The 21,651-nt window shown below is 41.6% G+C and overlaps 1 protein-coding gene across 1 annotated transcript in view; it reads right to left on the bottom strand.

Annotated features, from left to right (window-relative positions):
- Positions 1 to 3,385: 3,385 nt before the first annotated feature.
- The window catches only part of LOC144761726 (cystatin-like), a 110,927-nt gene continuing 92,661 nt past the window's right edge, over positions 3,386 to 21,651 (bottom strand). The window contains exons 2-3 of the mRNA XM_078646980.1: positions 9,072 to 9,185; positions 3,386 to 3,687 (exon numbers count right to left, since the gene is read on the bottom strand). Coding sequence (XP_078503106.1) covers positions 3,562 to 3,687; positions 9,072 to 9,185 — 240 coding nt within the window. The 3' untranslated portion in view covers positions 3,386 to 3,561. The remainder of the gene's footprint in view (positions 3,688 to 9,071; positions 9,186 to 21,651) is intronic.

The following is a 21,651-nucleotide window of genomic DNA, read 5'->3' as shown; positions in this document are numbered from 1 at the left end:
CCATGGAATGTGGTATAAACAGTTTTACCTTAAATAGTTTCAAGATAACATTAGCATTGTGAATTATCACGATGGTACGTCATTCTGTTTTTACAACTGAACACAACATAGTGGTAATGAAAAACTCTGCATTGAACTTAAAAACTGCATAATTAAACCTAGCAAAAATATTTATTATAATAATTTATCAGCATGACACTACTCAATATAATTTATATATGAAGGTAAAATCTAAAAAAAAACATGTTATGCACAAATGAATTCAATTAAGTTTGTAGTATTCTTTTGTTGCTTGGATGATTTTTTTTTACAATTCCCTCTGCAACTTTCTGCAAGTAGGATTGCCATCTGTTATCTGATGTTCTTCACGTTCTCCAGTTTGGTTTCACTCTCTTCTGCTTATTGTAATGTCTAGCTAGCATCAATTGTCACCCTTGTTAGTTTTCAACCATACATGTTATATAGTTTTTTTTCAATGCTTTTATTGGCATAATCATGTTGAGGGCATTTCAATATATATATTGAAACATTTGGACAGTAATTTTGCATTTCTAGTCTCTTATGGGAGGGTCATCCGACCATAAGCAATCATTTTGCCTCTGCCTACAGCATATATCACATAACATTCTTAAAGCATACCTTCTTGTCAACATAGCCACTTAACTCTCCTAAATGCTCCCCTCCCACCCTCCCTCCTCCGTGTCTGAATGTCTACTTATAATCTATGGTTGATTCCTGCTTACGGCTCCACCTATGTCCTACTCATGGCTCATGAGGCTGTGTTAATCACTACTCTATCCTATATGGGTTGTTCCCAGTAATGGAATTCGAGGGCAAGGAGCTCCAGGTAGTTGCGTTTCCCTTAGGTCTTTGATCATTGCCTCCCAGGCCCGTATATCATCCTCAATTTCTCATTGTGTCGTATTTGTTTCAATCGAACTGCCTCTGCTGTTGCCCGTTCATAAACGTCCTTCACCCACATTGCTACTCCATGATATGGCTAGACTGCGCTTTGCAAGTACCAGCCCTAACATCACGAATTTCCTACTCAGTTTTTAGTGTTTAGGAGTAGGGAGCAATCCTAACAGGACCGTACGGACCTCCTTAGGTATCACTCATCCTGTGGCTTCTTTTAGTTTGGCTAAGACTTCTGTCTAGTAGGGGTCCAACGTTAAGCAAGCCCAGGTCATATGTATAAAATCTGCGTCCCTTTAACCACAGCGGGGACATTACCCTGACTTATCTGGGTACATTTTATTAAACGTTTTGGGGTGTAAGGTAGGTTTGATGCACAAAATAGTATCGTATTAGTTTAAACAGTTTATTCGAGCTCACTCGTTTAACCCCCTCATGTATTTTAATTCAAACTTTTTCTTTTAAGGGAGCTTCCACTACTGTTGCCCATTTTGGCGGAACAAGGAGTACGCGGACCATTTTATCCTCCCGGATTGCCGGGTACAGGTGCGAAATCAGACGACATCACTGGGCAATACATAACATTACTTGTAATACATTTGTAACAGGGGGTGTTTCCGGGAATGAAGGCCATACTTCCGGGGTTACTTGGGATATCTTCTTATAATGCAATAACTCTCTCCTCCCAAAGTTAAAAGCAGTCTCTGTGCTTTCCCGTGTGATGATTTGTTTATTTTCAAATAAACCCCCATTGTTAGGCATCCCCCCTCCTTCCATCTACGGACGGACATAGGCTCTGCAATTTTAGAGAAGGGCTGAAACACCCAAAGCGACATCTTTGGGGCATATGGTGCATGACCCAGGACCCTCCTAACTGTATGATCCCATGCCGCTGCAACATACCGCATTATGTAGGGGCAGGCGGGTGGTACCCCCTTCCCCAACACCAAGAGCTCAAGAAGCGAGCCTCCTGGGAAGGTACCTGCTAACAGTCTCTTCTCCCAGTTGTCTGCGTCATCCAACCAATGTCCCGCATGCTGCAGCTGAGAGGCTAAATAACAGAATTCGAAACACGGTACATCCAATCCCCCAGTTTGTCATGTTCTCTGTAGAGTGGTCAGGCTCACCCTTTTACGTTTGATACCCATTAGCAGGTCTATTAACAGGTTATCCAATATTTTCAAAAAGTGCTGCAGGATTTTTTAAAGAGAGTGCTGCATCGCATATAAGTATCGGGGTAGAATGATCATTTTTGTAATAGCAATTCTTCCCATAAGGGACAGAGGCAGCTCCCACCAGAAACGCACCGAGCCTCTTATTCCTTCCATTACCTTCCCTATGTTAAGGTTCAGGTACCTCTCCTACGTAGCTGCTAATCTGATTCCCAAATATCCGTCCAATCAGGAGTAGTTTCGATTTGCCCGGATTTACTTTTAATCCGGATATATCACCAAATCCTTGCAGTGTATCTAGAAGTATAGGAATCGTTTAAGCAGGCTGTCGGGTGTTCACCAGCGTTTTAAACCATACATGTAAAGTAATAGGTGGAGACTAAAGGCTGCAAACAGCAATTGGCATTCCCATAAAGGTTTTTAATTTCACATATAGTTTCTGGAGCCGCAGAACGGTTCCGGTCTCCTCCAGTACACCATCAAAGGCTTACACTGAGATATTCCCCTAATTTGACAAAGGTTTTGTTTCGCTCTTTTTGAGGCCAGGATGATTCTGACAGCTCAATGATCAGAAAAGGATAGAAGGTACAATGAAGAACTAAGACAATTAAACCCACGTGTTATATTCCGAACAAGGAGTAGGTAGATGTCCCTTAATACAAGGTATCTCCTTTATCCATTGGGTAAAGTTGCAGCCCTCAACAACGCCTTTTGCCTTATTAAATATGGGGCATCTCCGCCAAATTACTGAAATTGGCCAGGTGAGTTAGTAACGTGTGCCAAGGAGAAGTAGGAACTAGTGTTTTTGCCACAGGCAAAAGCGTGGGGATCAGGAAAACAAGAACATCAACCACTGGCCAAAGAGACACAGGCATGGACACTCAAGCGAAGGAGACCCAGAAATTGGAGAAATGAGGTCCAAGTAGGAGAGCAGGAAGGCTCAGACCGTAGGACAACAGAACATCCTATTTACTTACTAGATTTTCAGAGATGTTGAAAACATTTGCAAGCTTAGTCTAATAAGGAGCTACAATAGTAGTGGTATCGACATCCAGCAGAAAACATCAACCAAGACAGCCAGCACCACCAAGCAGACATGTGAATGCAAGAAGACACTGTGCCTTAACGACAAAATCCACTCAGACTCACTCAACTGGCCAAAAAACAGCTCATGGTTATGCAGCGATCTACAGTATGGTAATTGCTAAGAACAATTTCTTCAGGATAACAACCTGCAGAACATAAGACTTTTCAAGCTAGAATTGTCTTTAGTATAATGTAACAGTTATCAGAAATGGTTGCGGAACAAATACTTTTTTATTGGCTTCAATCAGAAAATAAGTACAGTTTAAATTTTACAGTAAACTTTAAAAGTACAAAAAAAATTAAATGGAAAGGATAAGAGTAGGTAAATAGACATTAAATTCCTTTTAACGTAAAAACGTTAGATTTTCCATCTGCAGAAACAGCACGCTTATAGAGAGCTTCCCGAACGTCGGAGCTGCAATCCATTTCTTTTTTCGTGGTTGCATCTTTTATCTAGTAGTTTCCTTTTATGAAGCCAAGGAATAACATTCACGCGGAAGGTGCACGTAGATTGCTGGGGTAAAGAGAAATAAAGGAACAAGTTCAGTGACAAAAATATGCATATGGGTAGCTTCAGTAGCGGTGAGAGCTCTCCACCCCACACATAACATGGCTGCCGAGCTTCGCCTCGCGCTTCCTGATGTTACAAAGTATGAGGCCACAAGCTGGACGCTTTCACACGTTAAAACCTCACGGGTACGCGTTTAACAACTTCATGTAATTACTTAATCAAATGTGAAAACCTGATTTTGTTACTGAGTTGGCTCTGGTGGCATTCAACGGATGTCCTCCTTCAGAACTTTTTGGTAAATCTGTGCTATTGTCCCAAACATGGTATTACTGTAAGATTATCTTTAAATAGGAAATTAGCAGTGTTTTTGCGAGTTTCCTCGCATCAACTGGAACAGAGTTAACGTCAATAAAAATCTTTCATTTGCTGTAATGTTGGTGAGGTTGAACCAATACTTTTGATTTCATGTGCACAAGGATTATGCACAGTTGAAGTGCTAGCCGCTTTACCCTATTCTTGATATGTATAGACAAGGTCGATTTCTGTTCCTTGGGTAGAGTTTAACAAGACCGGGGGGCATATTTACATGGGTAGTGGCAGACTGAGGGGTAAGCATTCCTTGCTTAACGCCTCACTCCGCTACTTCAGAAAACGTAGGGCTACACCATATTTACAAAAATATGGTGCAGCCCTGAGTTTCCCCTGCGCTGGTGCTACATCATGCAAGGGTGTCTCCGTGCAGGGGAAGATTGTTTGTGTGTAGGTCGGTCCCCCTTCTTGCACATAACCAATCTTTAAATGCTTGGTCGTAATTCTGGCGCTGCTTCCTAGTTACGCCTCCCGTGTAAATAGGGGAAAGCTCAGAATCAATGGGTGTTGCGGTGAAACACCCACTGGAACACGCATGGCCCATCGCTTTCATGCTAACTACAGCGATAAATGTGGCCTTACTTACAAGGCAGTGTTCTGCCTTGTTAAGTGGCTTAACGCTGCCTTGTAAATAAGGCAAAGCCCCTATCGCTGCAAGAACGTCGCAAAAATTGACTTTCCCGTGGTGATACAGGCTTGTCAATATGCCCCCAGGTTTCTTGGATATGCGTCACTTTTATCACTACCTTTTTGCACTAACATTTAGACTGAGCAATCATACAAAATGTTGTTTTGGTGAGGGTGAGTTGGTGAAAATGTCAATTATGCATTTGAGAGGTGCAAAAATCACAGCAACACAGTTCACTCTAGTTAATCCGAAGATATTGGAAAAAAAATCCAAAATGCTATCTTATTTCAATCTTTTCTTATGAGTCCACGCTGCAGTACTCTTTCTCATGCACTATGGGCCTCTTTTACAATGAGGCTGTGCCACAGCAGCATCATTTTTTGCGACGCTTTGGTAACACAGGGTTCTGCTCCATATTTACCAGGCAGCACTAAGCCACTTTGAGTGGCTTAATGCGACATTGTAAATATTGTTCCCTTCAACGCAGTTTTCTGTGTTAAAGGGGCACGCAATGGTTGTTGCTGTGGACGTTACAGCAACACCAATGGCTTTTTGAGACTATCCAGATTTAAGAGGAATCGTAACTCTAAGGTAGGAGAAATATCTTTATTTCGCCTCAGTTCTAATTTTTTTATGTGTGATGTATTCTGCAGTACACATAGAAGGAGGAAAAAGCCTCTTGTGATTGCTTTTGTGCAGGAAAATGTCCCTTCCTGCACAAAAACAATCATACCTGCAACGCAGGCACCCTTGCACCATGGCGCAAAGGTATGTGCATTGGCGCATAGCAGTCCATTGTGGCACAGCACAGAGGAAAAGGACAGCAATGTGCCGTATCTGATAGGCGCATTCCTGCTCTTTTCTTTTGCCATAGGGCAGCGCGGTGTAGCAGGAAGGCCTGCGGCACTGCCCTACAGCAAAATCTTGTATATAAGGCCCTATGTGTTTATGTTGATGCTCAGGAGTATTACAAAGCTTACCTCCACTTAAACATTCAGGGCCTGATTCACAAAGGGCCCCCACACTTGTGGCGGAGGCCTCTTGTCGTGGGGGAGTCTCCGTACTCGAGTGGAATCTCCACAATGACAACTCTCATTGTGGAAATTACCCCCGAATTCGGAGAGTCCCTCACAACTGGGGGGCCTCAGCCACAAGTGTGGAGGCCCTTTGTGAATCCAAAATGCTATCTTATTTCAATCTTTTCTTATGAGTCCACGCTGCAGTACTCTTTCTCATGCACTAGGGGCCTCATTTACAATGAGGCTGTGCCACCGCAGCATAATTTTTTGCGACGCTTTGGTAACGCAGGGTTCTGCTCCATATTTACCAGGCAGCACTAAGCCACTTTGAGTGGCTTAATACGACCTTGTAAATATTGTTCCCTTCAACGCAGTTTTCTGTGTTAAAGGGGCACGCAATGGTTGTTTCTGTGGACCTTCCAGCAACACCAATGGCTTTTTGAGACTATCCAGATTTAAGAGGAATCGTAACTCTAAGGTAGGAGAAATATCTTTATTTCGCCTCAGTTTTAATTTTTTTATGTGTGATGTATTCTGCAGTACACATAGAAGGAGGAAAAAGCCTCTTGTGATTGGTTTTGTGCTTGAAAATTTCACTTCCTGCGCAAAAACAATCATACCTGGAACGCAGGCACCCTTGCACCATGGCGCAAAGGTATGTGCATTGGCACATAGCAGTCCATTGTGGCACAGCACAGGGGAAAAGGACAGCAATGTGCCGTATCTGATAGGCGCATTCCTGCTCTTTTCTTTTGCCATAGGGCAGTGTAGAAGGAAGGTCAGCGGCACTGCCCTACAGCAAAATCTTGTATATAAGGCCCTATGGCCCACATGCATCAAGCATTTTTGTAGTCGCAAACGGTGCGATTCCTTAAAATCGGCCGTTTGCGAATGCAAAAGTGCTGGTTGGGATGCATCATGACATTTTAGAAGTCGCATCTTTTTTACGATTTCTAAAATTGCGTTAGCATATAAGAAATCGCAATTGTGCGATTTCTTAAATGCTATGCATCATTACAGAAAAATGTGCGATTTTTAAAATTGGAAGTGCAAATTACCACGAAGTTGAACTTCGTGGTAATTTGCGAAATTGTTTAAAAATGCACAAAAATGCATTTTTTAAACTGTTAAGCTACAGACACACATGTCCTTAGGACATGTGTGTATGTAACTTATGCTGAAAAGAAATTAGCACCGGGTTATGTGCACATATTTACATCATACTAGTGAACGCTAAAAAATAAAGTCAATGCCTAATTGAATTTAGTATGAAAATATTTTTCTTTTATTTTATTTTAATTATAAACTGTATTCCCATATTTGAACCAATTGATATCAGGTTGAAAGGTCATCACTATCCAGGAGACTATCGCGCGGACGGGCCACATCGGGATCAACAATTACTGCAGCCCCGCTCATCCAGCTGGGAATTAACATCTTCCCTGCGATGCTTAACAGCGTGATACCGGTTATATAATCAACTTGGGACCGCAACCACGTCTCACTAACCAACTGGGCACAGATCCAGGTGGCCACAGTAATCGTTAAGAAACACCAACAAAATAGAAGCTAATCGAAAGTCTCCGGAAAAAGACATTAATCAAGGCTTCCTCCAGCCTTGCCAAAAGTATCAACCTGTACATACAGAATTCCTGAGGAAGGCCAACCGCCGAAACGCGTTGAAGGGGAATTAATTCTGTATTATTTGAAATAGTTTATCTGAAATTTGTTTTGAATTGTAAAGCACTAATTTGTATTATACACATGTAAATAACCTTTCAACCTGATATCAATTGGTTCAAATATGGGAATACAGTTTATAATTATAATAAAATAAAAGAAAAATATTTTCATACTAAATTCAATTAGGCATTGACTTTATTTTTTAGCGTTCACTAGTATGATGTAAATATGTGCACATAACCCGGTGCTAATTTCTCTCTTTCTAAATAAGTTTAGTTTCCTTGCTAGGGTTTATCCTTTAAGGCAGGGGCCCCTGTTTTTTCACAAGTAACTTATGCTGAAAAGTACATTTCATGGGTGCAGGGGGGGTCATTTTGACCCCCCTCTCCACCCTTGAAATGCATTGATGAATTGCAATTGCACATTGTGAATTCGCAATTCCCATTCATTCCTATGGGCATTTTGGCCCATAGGAATGAATGGGAATTGTGAATTCGCAATTGAAAATTTGCATTTTTTTTGCAAATCGGTAAAAATAGCGATTTTTACCGAATTGCAAAAAAAAAAGCAAAAATATTCATGCATAGGCTTTTGCGATTTCTAAATTGCGAATCGTTATTTTTCGCAATTTAGAACTCGCAAAAGCCGATATTGATGCATGTGGGCCTATGTGTTTATGTTGATGCTCAGGAGTATTACAAAGCTTACCTCCACTTAAACATTCAGGGCCTGATTCACAAAGGGCCCCCACACTCGTGGCGGAGGCCTCTTGTCGTGGGGGAGTCTCCGTACTAGGAGTGGAATCTCCACAATGACAACTCTCATTGTGGAAATTACCCCCGAATTCGGAGAGTCAACCCACGACTGGAGGGCCTCAGCCACAAGTGTGGAGGTTCTTCATGAGTGAGACCCTCAAAGAGTTAATGGATATCGGCCTCCTAAGCAGGTAGCTTTAAGAGGCGAATGCTTCTACCTTCTTGAACAGTGCTCACCAATTGCTGACCTTTCACTGTACTGCAGCAGAATTGACTGGACCATGGTAACCAAGCCAAATATTGACTGATCAATAAAATGGAGTTATTGAGCTAACGTACAGAACATTGAATAACAGAACACAACAGGTGCACTTAGAAAGTAAAGATCAGTTTGATCCTCCCCAAAAAAATGCACCAAATAACGCACAGTAATACAGGCAAATTCATACTGGAGAATAGTTGCATTCTCCACTTGGGTTACTAATGTGAATGGTATGAATACCCTGATATTTCTAGCTCTCTAAGCAGTATTTGACAATGTCAACGATCAGGTAATTGTTGACTGCCCCCACATCCTACCTTCTATGATACTGTCTTAATTTGGTTTGAATCCTTTTTAAGAATCAGGATTCGCGCTATTTTCTTTCCTACATTCTTCTTTACATTTCTTTCTTAGTCCTCTGATCTGCAGGAGTTTACATTTTACAAGTTCACCAATAATAACCAGCCTCTTCTAAGGCTGGTGGTTCTCCAGATACCTTGTGCAATATTGACACTTTGATTTCAACCAGTTAGTGCCCAGATAGGAATACTCTCCCAGAAATAAAAGCGAGTCACTGTCGCCCTTCTCTGAGCACTACAAAGCCACACCGATGGCAGATCTAGGCTCTATAAATAGCCAACATTTTTTTTTGTGAAATCTTCACACTGTACCTTTAGCATGTACGGAGAGGTGTGAAAAGGACATTCTTCATTTTCAGGGGCTGTTTGTAAGCATGTTGTCAGACCCGTCACAACTTCTGCTTCATAGTTAATCCCAGCGACGATCTGCAAATTTGGAAAATAGAGCAATATTTATATCCACCAGCATCATATTAACATACATTGGTTGTAATCCCCGAACAGAAACACATATCCACATTGTTAAGCAAACCGGATCAGTTGAATGAACCATAAGTTTGACATAGAATGTACGAGCAGAGATTCACATCCCAGTAAGCTGAAAATTGCAGTTTTTCTTCTTTTGCATGGTGCAAAATGCATTACAATTTACCACAAAGGTAAATCATGGCATATAAATTAGATCACTGAAGAAAAAATGACGTAAAAAAATACCTCCCAGAATGTATGTTCATGCCTAGCATGTAATTTACACACAGGGCAGGCTCCTCCGTTATGGCAGAGGAGCATCGCCCTACTGCTGAGAGGCAGCGGAGTCAAACATGAAAAATAGAATGGTCAAACAACCATTTCAGGCCCTTGGCCCCCATGCAGTTACAGTTATCACACAGACACACTGATTTACTGTCTGGAACTGGCCCAGGGCACGTGCACCCCGACCCTTGTATCAGCCATGTCACCTGACCAGTGACACATGTGATGGATGGGTGTGGGTGAGTGTGGAAGCCACGCCTCAAGGAGGGGCTGGTGGAAGCACAGCATTTGTAGGAACACTAGACCATAACCAGCCAGTCACTACATCCCTCTCAAACTTTATTAAAATAGACAATGAGTCCAACCTGTGGGAGAGACCAAAATAACAAAGATAAGCGCCACTGAGTCTATCCAGGCTGCTGGCAGGATAGGATGAGTGGAAATGCGTAGATGGGAGCACCAGGCATCACGGCATGCCTCCGTAGTTTAACCAGATTTCTCTGGACCGAATAGCAGTGTGGATGAAGTCCATGTTGTTTCAGTCCACCTGGGCACTGTGGGTCCTGTCCCACCTGGTCTCACAGTGTGGAAGTCTATTTACAAAGTTCACTCTTTTACCAGGAATCCCCTGAGGCCCTTTTTACAAGGCTTCCACAGGACTGTGTGGACTGCGCAGTATCCCTTCCATGAGACACCATAGGGCTATGGAGGAATCGCCACCAGTCCCACCTTCAAGTCACTTGCTCTGCCTCAAGAGTAGTTGTTTCAGGGTTGATGTACTCTTGCCATCTGGACTCTGGTGAACAGGCATACATAGGACAGTCTTTGGGGTGACCCAGTCTCCATCCATGCCTGCTTTCATTGTGTCCTGATACCTGTTGTGGAGCAGCCACAGACAAATTTCTCTTAGCGGGTCTCTCCTCTCATCGAAATCCCTTGAGGACCTTGCCTGTGGATTGCCAAGGGGTCACTGAGGAACTCCAAACAGGGTCACGTCCAAGCATCATGTGAAATCCCAAACCTTTGGTGAGAAGAGTCACCTGAGTCATATTTGCAATACTTTTAATTATATTTATTCAAAATGTTCTCAAGGTGCCATGGGGCCAGGCATAGCACATGATTGTTTTCATGCAGAGCTTAATAAATAGCAAAGTATATATGACATGCAGTGGCTAAGCTATCATCCCCAGGTCGGCCCTGATTCACCTTTGAAAATGGATTTAGACATTGTACTAAGAAATTGTAGCAGAGTCAATATAGAGACATTGCGGACCATGCAAGAAGTTCAGAAGGAAGGATCTTTTATATACAAACTAGCAGCCCGTCCCGACGTTGTCCGGGAGCAAAAGGCTGCTTCAGGGCTCCCGCCCGCCCGGCAGAAGAGTTGTCTGTGCAAGTCCTGGCCCTGTTCAACTGATTTGGCCCACTTGTGTTATATTTTTAATTCGTATATATTGTTTTCCGCGTTTTATGTTGTCCGCAAGATGTGAGGAAAGTGTCATGTCACCTGTTTAATGTTTTTTTTTCTTTCGAAGGCTCTTTCCGTGTGTTCGTTTTTGTATCCCTTCAAAGAAGTTTCCCTTTCGTTTTGTCAATTGTGTGGTGAAGTCCTGGCAGTGCTCGAGTGATTATGGGCAGTTGTGTTATTTTCGTTATTCGTATGTCTTATTGTAAGCGTTTTATCTTGTCCGCAAGATGTGAGGAAAGTCTCGTGAATGCGCAGTCGATTGCGTTTCTCCGTTAAGAAATGTCGGCTTTTTTTGTTCCTGTTTACCCCCCTGCGACGTCGTTGGTCAATGGCCAATGGTTAAAGACTTTTTTTTTGGTAAGCCAAAGTCGTGTGTGTGTTTTCTTTAGTGCGTTGTGATTGGTGTAGTATGCGATTAATCCTGCCCCCTGTGTGGCGTCATTTGACACTCCTCGTCGATGGAAGGCTCGCCCGGTTTTTAATGCGAAGGCGTCAATGTTGTCTGGGTAACTGCAACAAATGTGTGTATATTTCTTATAGCGCGCACCTCTGCTGTTTTTGTATATTGGTGTTACCGCGCTGTATGTGTGAATTTAAATTCATTGAAAGCGCATTTCCGCTGTATGTGTTGGGATTTGCAAATGTTTGTTAGAAATTCATTGAAAGCGCATTTCCGCTCTATGTCTGCATATTGTGCGTTCTAAATTCAGTGAAAGCGCATTTCCGCTCTATGTGTGCATATGTAAGTGTGTTGTGAAGTCGCTTAGCCTATGTTTGTTATTTGCACTTGGCACGGCCCTGTAAATGCCCACATTTGTTGTTTGAGACGCCCACGGCCACGACCACGCCCCCAAGGGACTACTTTACCACTTTTGGCGTTTTTGCTTTTTTAATGTATATGGTGTACATATCTAAAGCCTATGTCCTTCTGCCACATCTCCCCTTTCAAATGGTGTATTGGGTGTAGTGATTGATGCATTACTTTTGTAGTTTACCTGGCTCAAAGGTTTGTGTTCTCTCTTTATAATAGTAGTATAGATAAATCAGATGATATGTGAAAAACTAGGCTTGTAGTGGTGACACAGTCGGCTTTGTCAAATTCAACGCAAGAAAAGATCCAGTGATCAAAGTGTAGTTGGACAAGGCAGCATGGCTTGGGTGAGCCCACCGATAAATACTCTAGAATCAGTTACCAAATCATATCAAATAATGATGTATCACTGATTTGACTCACTATAACCAGGGTATTAGAGTGCTGCATCTAACAGTGGGATATCCTTCTAGAATATAATCTCAGTAATATTGTGGTACCATAATTTTGTGGGCAAAATATTAACAATCAAAGGTTAGACAAGGTAAATAAAGGTTCCTTAACTCCAACCGAAAGATTTGCACTTTGGTAACATATCTTCAATATAGTAGATTTGGAGTTAAAAATAATAAATCTATACTTACCAATATGAAAAATCAATACATCTGTGCACTCATTGTGTTCACATATTATTGCAAGCCAAGATGTTTGAATTCTTGATGCAACAGGGGTAATAGTTTGTGGCCAAAGGACTGAAATCTATATGTATGTATTTCAGTCCTTTGGCCACAAAAATACGAGTACACAAATATATTGATTTTTTGGTATATATTTATATATCAATATTATACAAGATGAGAAGTGGATGAATGTATGGGTATGAATTAAAATCAGTCTGTCTGTTGTTGGTTACATATACTATTAATATAATGTATATATTTTCTCCAGTCCTAATTATTCTCTTTGATACAGTGACATTGTTATTTATAAAATTTAAATTATTTTCTATTTTTGTACTAATTTGATTGTTTTGTCATGTGTCCTTGATTGTGCCATTTACCCTATTTTATAATAGCTTGCCTGAGATTGCTTTTTGCATTTCATTTGTATTATTCCTACCTTGGGCAAGCCATCTTATTGCAGGGGACCCCTTCCTTTTTGAATTCATGGTGTCCCCTATAATTCCACAGTGTGCATCAAAACGTGTTTGCCATGGGGTGCATTTGATTAAGGGTACTGCCACTCACACAGTGCCTTGTTACGTTCCTCTTTCGTATGAGAAATGATCATACCAGAACATTTCATTTTAAAGAAAGTCCCAGTTTTGTAACAAATACCTTCACAACAGTGCCATTTGTTTTTTGGTAGGCCCTAAAATGGGTACTTGAGGAGAATATTATATGGTACAACTGTGTCATGGATTTGTTGCAATAAACTCCTGAATTCTTGTCTGTACCTTTACTGCTCTTTGTCACACAAGTTGATGCATTGAACAGTGGTTTTTCTGGTTATAGTTTAACCTCCCCAACTCTCTGACTCTAAAGTCACATTTACATTTAACAAAATAAGTTATCTTCTTCTTCTCAAAAATATCTGAGATGACTCAACAATTTATTATCAAAAGGAGTCAAAGGGTACTACTGACACTGCTGATGACAATTCGCTTGAGAAATGAATTGGCATGTGCTAGGATCTAAGAGAAGTCAAACCATGTATTTTTCCATGTATTTTTTCAGTCTATTGTACCATACCTTCAAGACTGTCTACAATGAGGGGATGATGTTTAAGTTTGATAGCCTATTCTCTAAGGAGATCCTTGGAACCGGCCAAAGTGCAATGTGCACAGCTGCTGGAATTAATTTCGAACCATTCAGTCAATATTGGGAACTGATCAGCCTAGTAATATAGGTAAAAGTCAGGTAAAGAAAGTCCCACTTGAGTCAGTGGTTTTTAAAGTAAGCTAATCAGGAGCCAAGACTTCTTCAGTTATCATAGTGAATTAGAGACTTCATTATGAAGCCAATCAAATAACTTCTGTTCAGCAGAAGTTGGTAAATCTAGAAAGTAGTATAAAGCTCAGTCCAGACCTTCACTTTTCTGGTACAGATTTTCATTCACCACACTATAGGTTTGGAGACCATCGGCCACATGCATCAATCTAGGATTTTGCATTTCCTAAATAGCGAAAATTAAGGAATCGCTATTTAGGAAATGCAAAATCCTATGCATCAAGAAATCCTAAAAGTTTTTAGGATTTCTTAATTTTCGGAAATTGCGATTCCTTAATTGCGAATCGCAATTAAGGAATGGCATCACATTGATTCCTATGGGCCTAGAGGCCCATAGGAATCAATGCCGTTTTGCATTTTTTTTTTGCACTCGCAATTTGTTGATGCATTGCAAGGGTGCAGGGGGGGGTCCAAAGGACCCCCCCTGCACCCCTGAAATGTATTTTAAAGTGCATGTTTCACACACACATGTCCTAAGGACATGTGTGTCTGTAACATGCAAGTTTAAAAAATGCATTTTTTTGCTTTTTTAAATTTTTCCGCAAATTAACACGAGGGTCAACCTCGTGTTAATTTGCACTTCCTATTTCAAAATTCGCAATTTTTAAAAAAAATGATGCATTGCATTTAAGGAATCGCACAAATGCGATTCCTTAAATGCATTTGCATTTTTAAAAAATGCAAAAAATAGCGAATTTTGACAATCTGTTTCATGCATCCCAAAAACGTATTTAGGAAGTGCAAACGGCTGAATTTACCGATTCGCACCGTTTGCACTTCCTAAATAGGTTGATGCATGTGGGGGATAGTCCTTAATTTGTTCTTCCTAAGCCGTAAATAGTGAGTATGAGGTAATCAGCCCTGTAAAATGAATGAATTACTTGAGTAATCTTTATTTCCAATAACTATTTATTAATCCAGAATGGAAACATAAGGAGAGGACTTTCTGGGCAGTGCCCTAGGACTATTGTATACAGGTTCATGTCAAGGGCAATCAGCCTAGAAGAAGCACAATAGAAGTTATTTACCAGGCTGGCAATGACGGCAATGTCCACTTCGACCAATGAGGCAATATCCGTCCTTCTCATGTGAAGCAGTGGAATAGAAAGGTGAACAGGGGCATTGTTATGCGTGTTTATAAAGCGCACTATCACCCATGAGGGTATCCTGGTACTGATTTGAATTAAAGGCATTGGAAAAGGTGCATATTATTTATAAAGGTACATTTTATTTATAAAAATGTTTCAGAATCCATCTTTTACCAGGCATTCATTAATATTATGAGAATCAATGGCTATTGTCAGCTATCTCTCTTGTTAAGAGGTTTGTGAAAGTACTTCAGGCAATGGCTCACCCATATCCAATCATTTTGAGACACTTCAAAATTCAGGAGCCTTCTTTTTATCTAATATGAGTGAGTCACCAAAAGTGATAACTTCCAGCAAAAGTTCCTTCATTCTGTTCATGTAATTGATGCTCAAACAGGGCACTCAGTTTGTTGTAGAAGTCATAGATTCCGTCTAGCTTTTTAAAAAGATATTGTTTAGTGCCAAAGGAATAGAACGGAAGAGATAAAGAAATTTCGGCAGGATTTTCATCTTAATTAAGTTTATTCTACTTATTATATTTAGTGGTAATCTATGCCATATTTTAAGAAGCTTCTTTGTTGATTTGACCAGCACATCATAGTTAATGGGAATTATATCACTAATCTTGGATGAAATTTTAACCCCCAGATAATTAGCTGCCCTACAGACTCCCATAGTTCCCCCCGATAGTTTATAGTTAGCAACTATCTGAGTTTTATTCGCATTTAGTTTGTAGCCAGAGACGTTGCCGAATTTTTCCGCTTCAACCATGATACCCTCTAGTGCTGTTGTAATATTTGATGAATATACCGCTATGTCGTCCGCGTATGCGGTAATTTTCAGATAATGGGGTCCGGTGCTAAATGGAATTATCTTGGGCTAAGCCAGGAGCGCTGATAGAAATGGCTCCATAGAGATTGAGAAAAGCAAAGGAGATAACGGGCACCCCTGACGGGTGCCGCGTGCGATGGGAAAAGCAGAGGATAATAGACCTGAGTAACTGATTTTAGCCATAGGTTGGTCATATAAGGCCCGAATCCAGCTGACTATGTTACCCCTGAGACCAATGAAAGATAGCACAGTCCACAGATAATCCCACCCCACTACTTAGTAGCTTTATTTGGGGTTATAGAAAAGCCGTAAAAAGTTTATCCTCACTAAAAGGATCTATTGATATGGGAGGTCTTTGCTTCCAAGACTTCAAACCTTACTTTTGGGCAACTTTTATAGGACGCCTTTGTTCCTTACTTAATCCTCAGCTTAATAGTTTTTTCTTTCATACTATAATGCTGAATTTAGATGCAAGAATGTTTCTGCTTAGATTGAACGACCCAAATTTCTACAAAAGAGTTAAATTTAAGACAGCTCGAGACATTGCTAAGATCTGGTTTGGTATCATGCTTTTTTGTAAAACCTCCTTTTATCACTCTAAATTGAGGCTTTGGGACAACCCAGGACTTCCAGGGATATTTAATGATAGCAGGGCTAGTGTTTGGGCAACCCATGGTATCTCAACCTTAGGGGATATGTACGGTACTAATGGCTTTTTAGATTTTGAGACATTAAAACATCTATATCATCTGACAGAACCTTTGAGGTTTAAATATATTCAGATTCACGACTTTTTGATACGTCGGATGAAAATCCTAACTGTTTCAGAATCTGATATTTGGGATTGCCTCTATTCATCTAAAACTAAATCAGTAATAAGCACTGGCTATAACTGTCTAACTTCTTATGTAAAACAAGATTGCTCCAAACTAGCGGAGTAATGGAGTTCTAAACTTGGAATTACGATCTATCCGGATCAGATCTCACACTCTCTCTCTAAAATAAACAGTGTGGTTCATTCAGCTAGCCTTCGTTTGCAACAGTTCAAAACCTCTTGTTTACTATATCATACCCCGGAAGTGATTCTTAAATAGTCTTCAAACCCATTATATACTGATCGTACCAAATGCCCTAAATGTGATACTGTGGGTGCAAATATAGAACATATGTTATTTTCTTGCCCTCATCTGAAGGACTTTTGGTTTAATCTGGATAAAGTTCTGAAATGTAAAATGGTAAGACCACCAGAACTGTCAGCATCTGCTGTACTTTTAATTATACATAGCACTACCTTACCCCAAAAAGCTTTAATTACTATTTTGTTATCTTGTGCTAAACTCATTATAGCTCGGGTTTGGATCTCACCACAGCCACCACAGATTATGCAGTGGTGGTTTCCGGTTAATGAAATCCACAAAATGGAAGCTGGGTTAGCTCGAATAAGAGGTACTAGATCTTTGCTTAAATTTGAGAAAACTTGGGGCAACTTCATTTAAAATCTTCTTTCCAGGGACTTTAGTTTCTTTATACTCTATTGTATGAATTTTCTTGTATACTTTTTAATTTACTTCTTTCTTAGCGTTCATTTTATGCCTTTCCGTATAGCTCTATGTATAGATTAGGATGGTATATATGTACTGTTTGTGTTCAACTTTTCATTATGTGCTGATAATAAAAAAAAATTTTTTTTAAAAGTCATAGAATTGTTATTTAAGGTGCAGTATTGTCAATGAAAAACACAAAGGCTAGAGGACCTTGTATTTTGGGGATTTTTATCCAAGTTTTCAAGAAAATAGACCTCTATTCAGTCTTCAAATATTGGAGTTCTACCTCGAAATTCACTATAACATTTCTACGAATCCACTGTAAACTGGAGAGCTAGGCAAAAAGGATGCCTTTAGGAACTACTTTGACAACATCCCAGCCACAGTCTCTTAAGCCTCTTAGCAAAATTTGCCATTGATAATGCAACCAAAACTGAGTCAAGATCAGAGCCTAATCATGCAATTCCACAGGAATGCATAACTTTGCGAGTATAGAACCCTCCTAAATCTTATATATATAGATATATATTCATTTGAAAAAAACAAGGGTTACAGGGATGTTATGTTTAGGAAATAGAATTTAAAAAAACCTTAGAAACTCTCAGAAAAAACAAAGGTTACAGGGACATTATAGTTAGGCTCATATGAAACCAGTGAAATTCAGCAGTTATAGTTAACTGAGCTAACTATAACTATAACGTACGCTCCTGCAATACACTGCTTATGACCACACAAATTACATCACTCATGACATGGTCAGTGAGCTCATTTATGACATATCAAATGAGATCTCAAATTACATCATGATGACATCATCCACAGAATCCCTCACACCCCCATAGAATCAAACTTGTATGCCCACTGACTCACACAACCACTCATATAGCCATTCACAGACCCTTACCATTCTATCTCTTTTTTTCTTTTTAGGGGAGGGGGTTCCCTGGGACATTTTTGGCCTGGCAGACCCCATCCCCAGTGCCATCCCCTGAGGCTGGGCCTCTTATTAAAAACAATAATAATAATGTGAAGGGCGTGTGCCCCCCTCCTGTGGCCAGAACTCAATTGTGGGTTCTCTGGTCTCACCCAGAGCCCCCACTGTCTATTGATGAGGATCGTGATGGGAACCTGAAGGCCACCGCAGTCCCTACTGGCTTCCCGCCTCCTGAGGGAGCTGGCATTGCTTTGACAGAGAGTGAGGTGCTGAACATGCAGATCCCTTTCTGTCAAAGCAATTGTGCTTCGCTTCTAGCAAGCAAGAGCATTCTTTTCTGCTCTCACTTGCTAGAAGCAAAGCACAGTTTGCTATGGCTTTGTGGGAGCGGTAAAACTCCTGCCACGCCATAGCAAACAACAATGTCCTGGAGTTCAGCACCTCAGGATATAGCAGGGGCAGGCCCTGGAGGGGTGGCAGTCTCCAGGGCCATGTATGACTCCAGGAGAGGGAGGCCTCACGGCCCCTCTCCTTCCTTGTTTTTGGGCCTGGAGGGGGGCCACACATGGCCCCCTCCCATTTATTTCAAAAATGGAGTTTGGTCCATGAGGTAGTGGTCCCTGGGACCCGGGGATCCGCGAGGCACCCCATGTCAAAAATAAAAAGCCCCAGGGAGGTGTTGCCTCCCACTGCATTAGCCCTGGGGAGGTGGTTGTCCCTGGGATGCGGAAGAGGAAATATGTGCCTTCCCATACTAAGTTAATAAATTCCCTGAGAGAGATGGAGGACCCCTGGGGCTGTGAGGAGGGCTGTTTGGGCTCCCCACATCAATTTATTATTGTTTGCCCCAGGGAAGTGGGAGTCCATATGGTGCAGGAAGTGCTGTATTGGAACCCCCTCCATAGTTATAAAACACTGCCCCTGAGATTTGGCCAACCCAGGGGCATCCTATTAAAAAAAGTACAAAAGAATATGCTGCTAACCCCCGATGGGGTCCCTGTATGACCCCCACCATATCTGGCGGTTCAGGGTATTCCTACCTTGCCCCCTTTTGTTTATTTTTTTAATTGTTTGTGCGAATCCCGGCATCCAGCTGAGTCCCAAGATGGCTGTCAACGATACCTGTGTCGGTAGTTAATCAATTTTCTGTAGGATTTGCGATTCCACTGCAAGGATCTGCACTCCCAGATAGCTATATTTTTTTATTTAAATATCTCTAAAACTACTGAATGGATTCACACCAAATCATAAAAAGCACACTTTCTCAACTACTTCTAGCTTTTTGCCAAATTTGGTGTAATTCCATTCAGTTGTTCGGGCGGTAGTCATGTTCAAAATCCCTACAGGAAAATGCATGGGGAAAATGCATTTTTTTACCCCGGCTTGATAGACCACCCGAAAGCTTTCAACACAGCAGCTGAACTAAAAAAGGGAACATTTTTGAAAATTTTGTGAATATTGGTCGAGTGGTAGCAAAGTTATTGGCAAAAAAAACCCAGAATTTCTTATGGAAAATAGGTCCTAACTATAACTACCAACTGGCGTAATTATAGGTAGGACCTAGTTTTCACCATACACAAAGTGTTTTTTAACTTGCCTATAACTTTCGCGCCGTTTGACAAATCGCTATGAACATTACCCAAAAAAAGTGCGGCTGTGATTCTTATTGTACATTGAAAGTTTCTGGGCGATCCGTCAAGCGGGGTTGAGAAAAAGGGGTGGGGTCAAAAAATTAGCATATCCTATATTAATTCCCATAGGAATTTTAGACACAACTACACTCCGAACGGCTGGACAAAATTACACCAAATTTTTTTATTTTTTTTATTTTTTTTTTGGTGTTCAAAACTGCTTTATTGCATAGGAAAAACAATACACAGCTTCTTGCGCCTACAACCCGGAGGCCGGCAGCGTGACAATCTATTATAACACAGCCTTGTAACCGGCATCCCGGAGACCCGGCAGCGTAACATAGGATCAGGTGTTAGTAGTGGCACATCCGGCATTGCCAGGCATCTTGGGATGTACTGCAGCAGAACAGCGTTTTCAGTTATTATTTTTTAGGTTGAAAAAAGAAACCTTCCCAACATTCAACAAACGGAGAGACGTTATAGACACGCTCGATCATGAAGGCCCGAGCCAATAGGGCAATATAGATAGGCAAAAACGGACTCAACTGGATTATAGCAGAACAAGAGTCTTGGCGGCATATAATCAACGCTATAATGGGTATCATGTATGGTGTCACGGAGTGTCAGTGGGCATGAGGGAAGTGAGTATATGTCATGGGTGGCATGGAAGGTCTCTGGGTAGAGCAGGGGGGGCAGGCGTCTCCAAAAGAGAGATCTATGGTTATGAATAACATGTGGGGTGTGGCAGGTAGGTCGAAGACCCATGGCTTGGGAACAGGGAGACATCACTCATGTGAAAGGAGATGGAGTGCACATGTATTGACGTGAATTGTGACCCTACTGTTAGTCCTAGCAGCGTCGCTAACTACCAGCTTGGTCCCTTTCAGGTGTATCGACAGTATCCGTCTGTGCAAGTAAATAGCACACTAGGGGCACCCAAATATCTTTAGGCCGACTCGTGACCGGTAACAATTCAGCGAAGGTAGTATGCTGTTCCTGACAGTATGTCAAGTCTGCTAGCCAATCCTTAAATTTAGGCGCTCTGCCTCGGCCCCATCTGCACGCTACCCGCCTTTTAGCCAGGAGCAATGCAGTGTCCACAAATTTCCGGCAAGTTTTAGGAATATTCGTGGTATGCCCAAGGAGTGCCAGCAATGGGTCCATAGGCACGGCGCACTTCGTCATCGCTGTGAGGGCGTCCCTTACCTGTTGCCAGTAGTGCAGTACTGGAGGGCATCCCCACGCCAAGTGTAGGAAGTCTGCATGTTCGGCATGGCAGCGCCCGCAACGATCATCGTCCGCTAGGCCAAATCTGTGTTTCCGCACTGGTGTATAGTACATCCGCTGTAGAAATTTGTAATGTATGATTTTCAGTCTACTACTTGCGGAGACTCGAGACGTGAGGGTACAGCAGTATTGCCATTGCTCATCAGTGAGGACATCAGTTAGCTCAGCATTCCAATGTTCCCGGGCACCAGCCTCAGGCGTCGGAGTTGCAGCCCTAAGCTGGCGATAAAGGCCAGAGACCAGATGTGTCCCGTCCTGTGAGCAGAGTAGGAAATGAAGTGGAAGCAGGATTTCAGGTTCATCTGGGAAATCAGGCAGGATGACCTTCATCCCTGCGCGCAGGTGCAAGTAATAGAAGACTTCAAGCGGGGTGCGGCCATAAGATGCAAAGAACAGTTCTGCAGACTTAAACTTACCGCCCGAGAATAGGTCGCCCCAGCAAGCAACTCGTAACTTCGCACATAGCGTGCGAAAACCCTGTTCCTGGGCAGTGAAGCAGTCCATTAAGCGGAATCGGATGTACAATCCAATCTTCC

Source organism: Lissotriton helveticus, chromosome 6, assembly GCF_964261635.1.
Source record: "Lissotriton helveticus chromosome 6, aLisHel1.1, whole genome shotgun sequence".
Classification (NCBI taxonomy): domain Eukaryota; kingdom Metazoa; phylum Chordata; class Amphibia; order Caudata; family Salamandridae; genus Lissotriton; species Lissotriton helveticus.
This window is presented reverse-complemented; position numbering and strand designations above follow the sequence as displayed.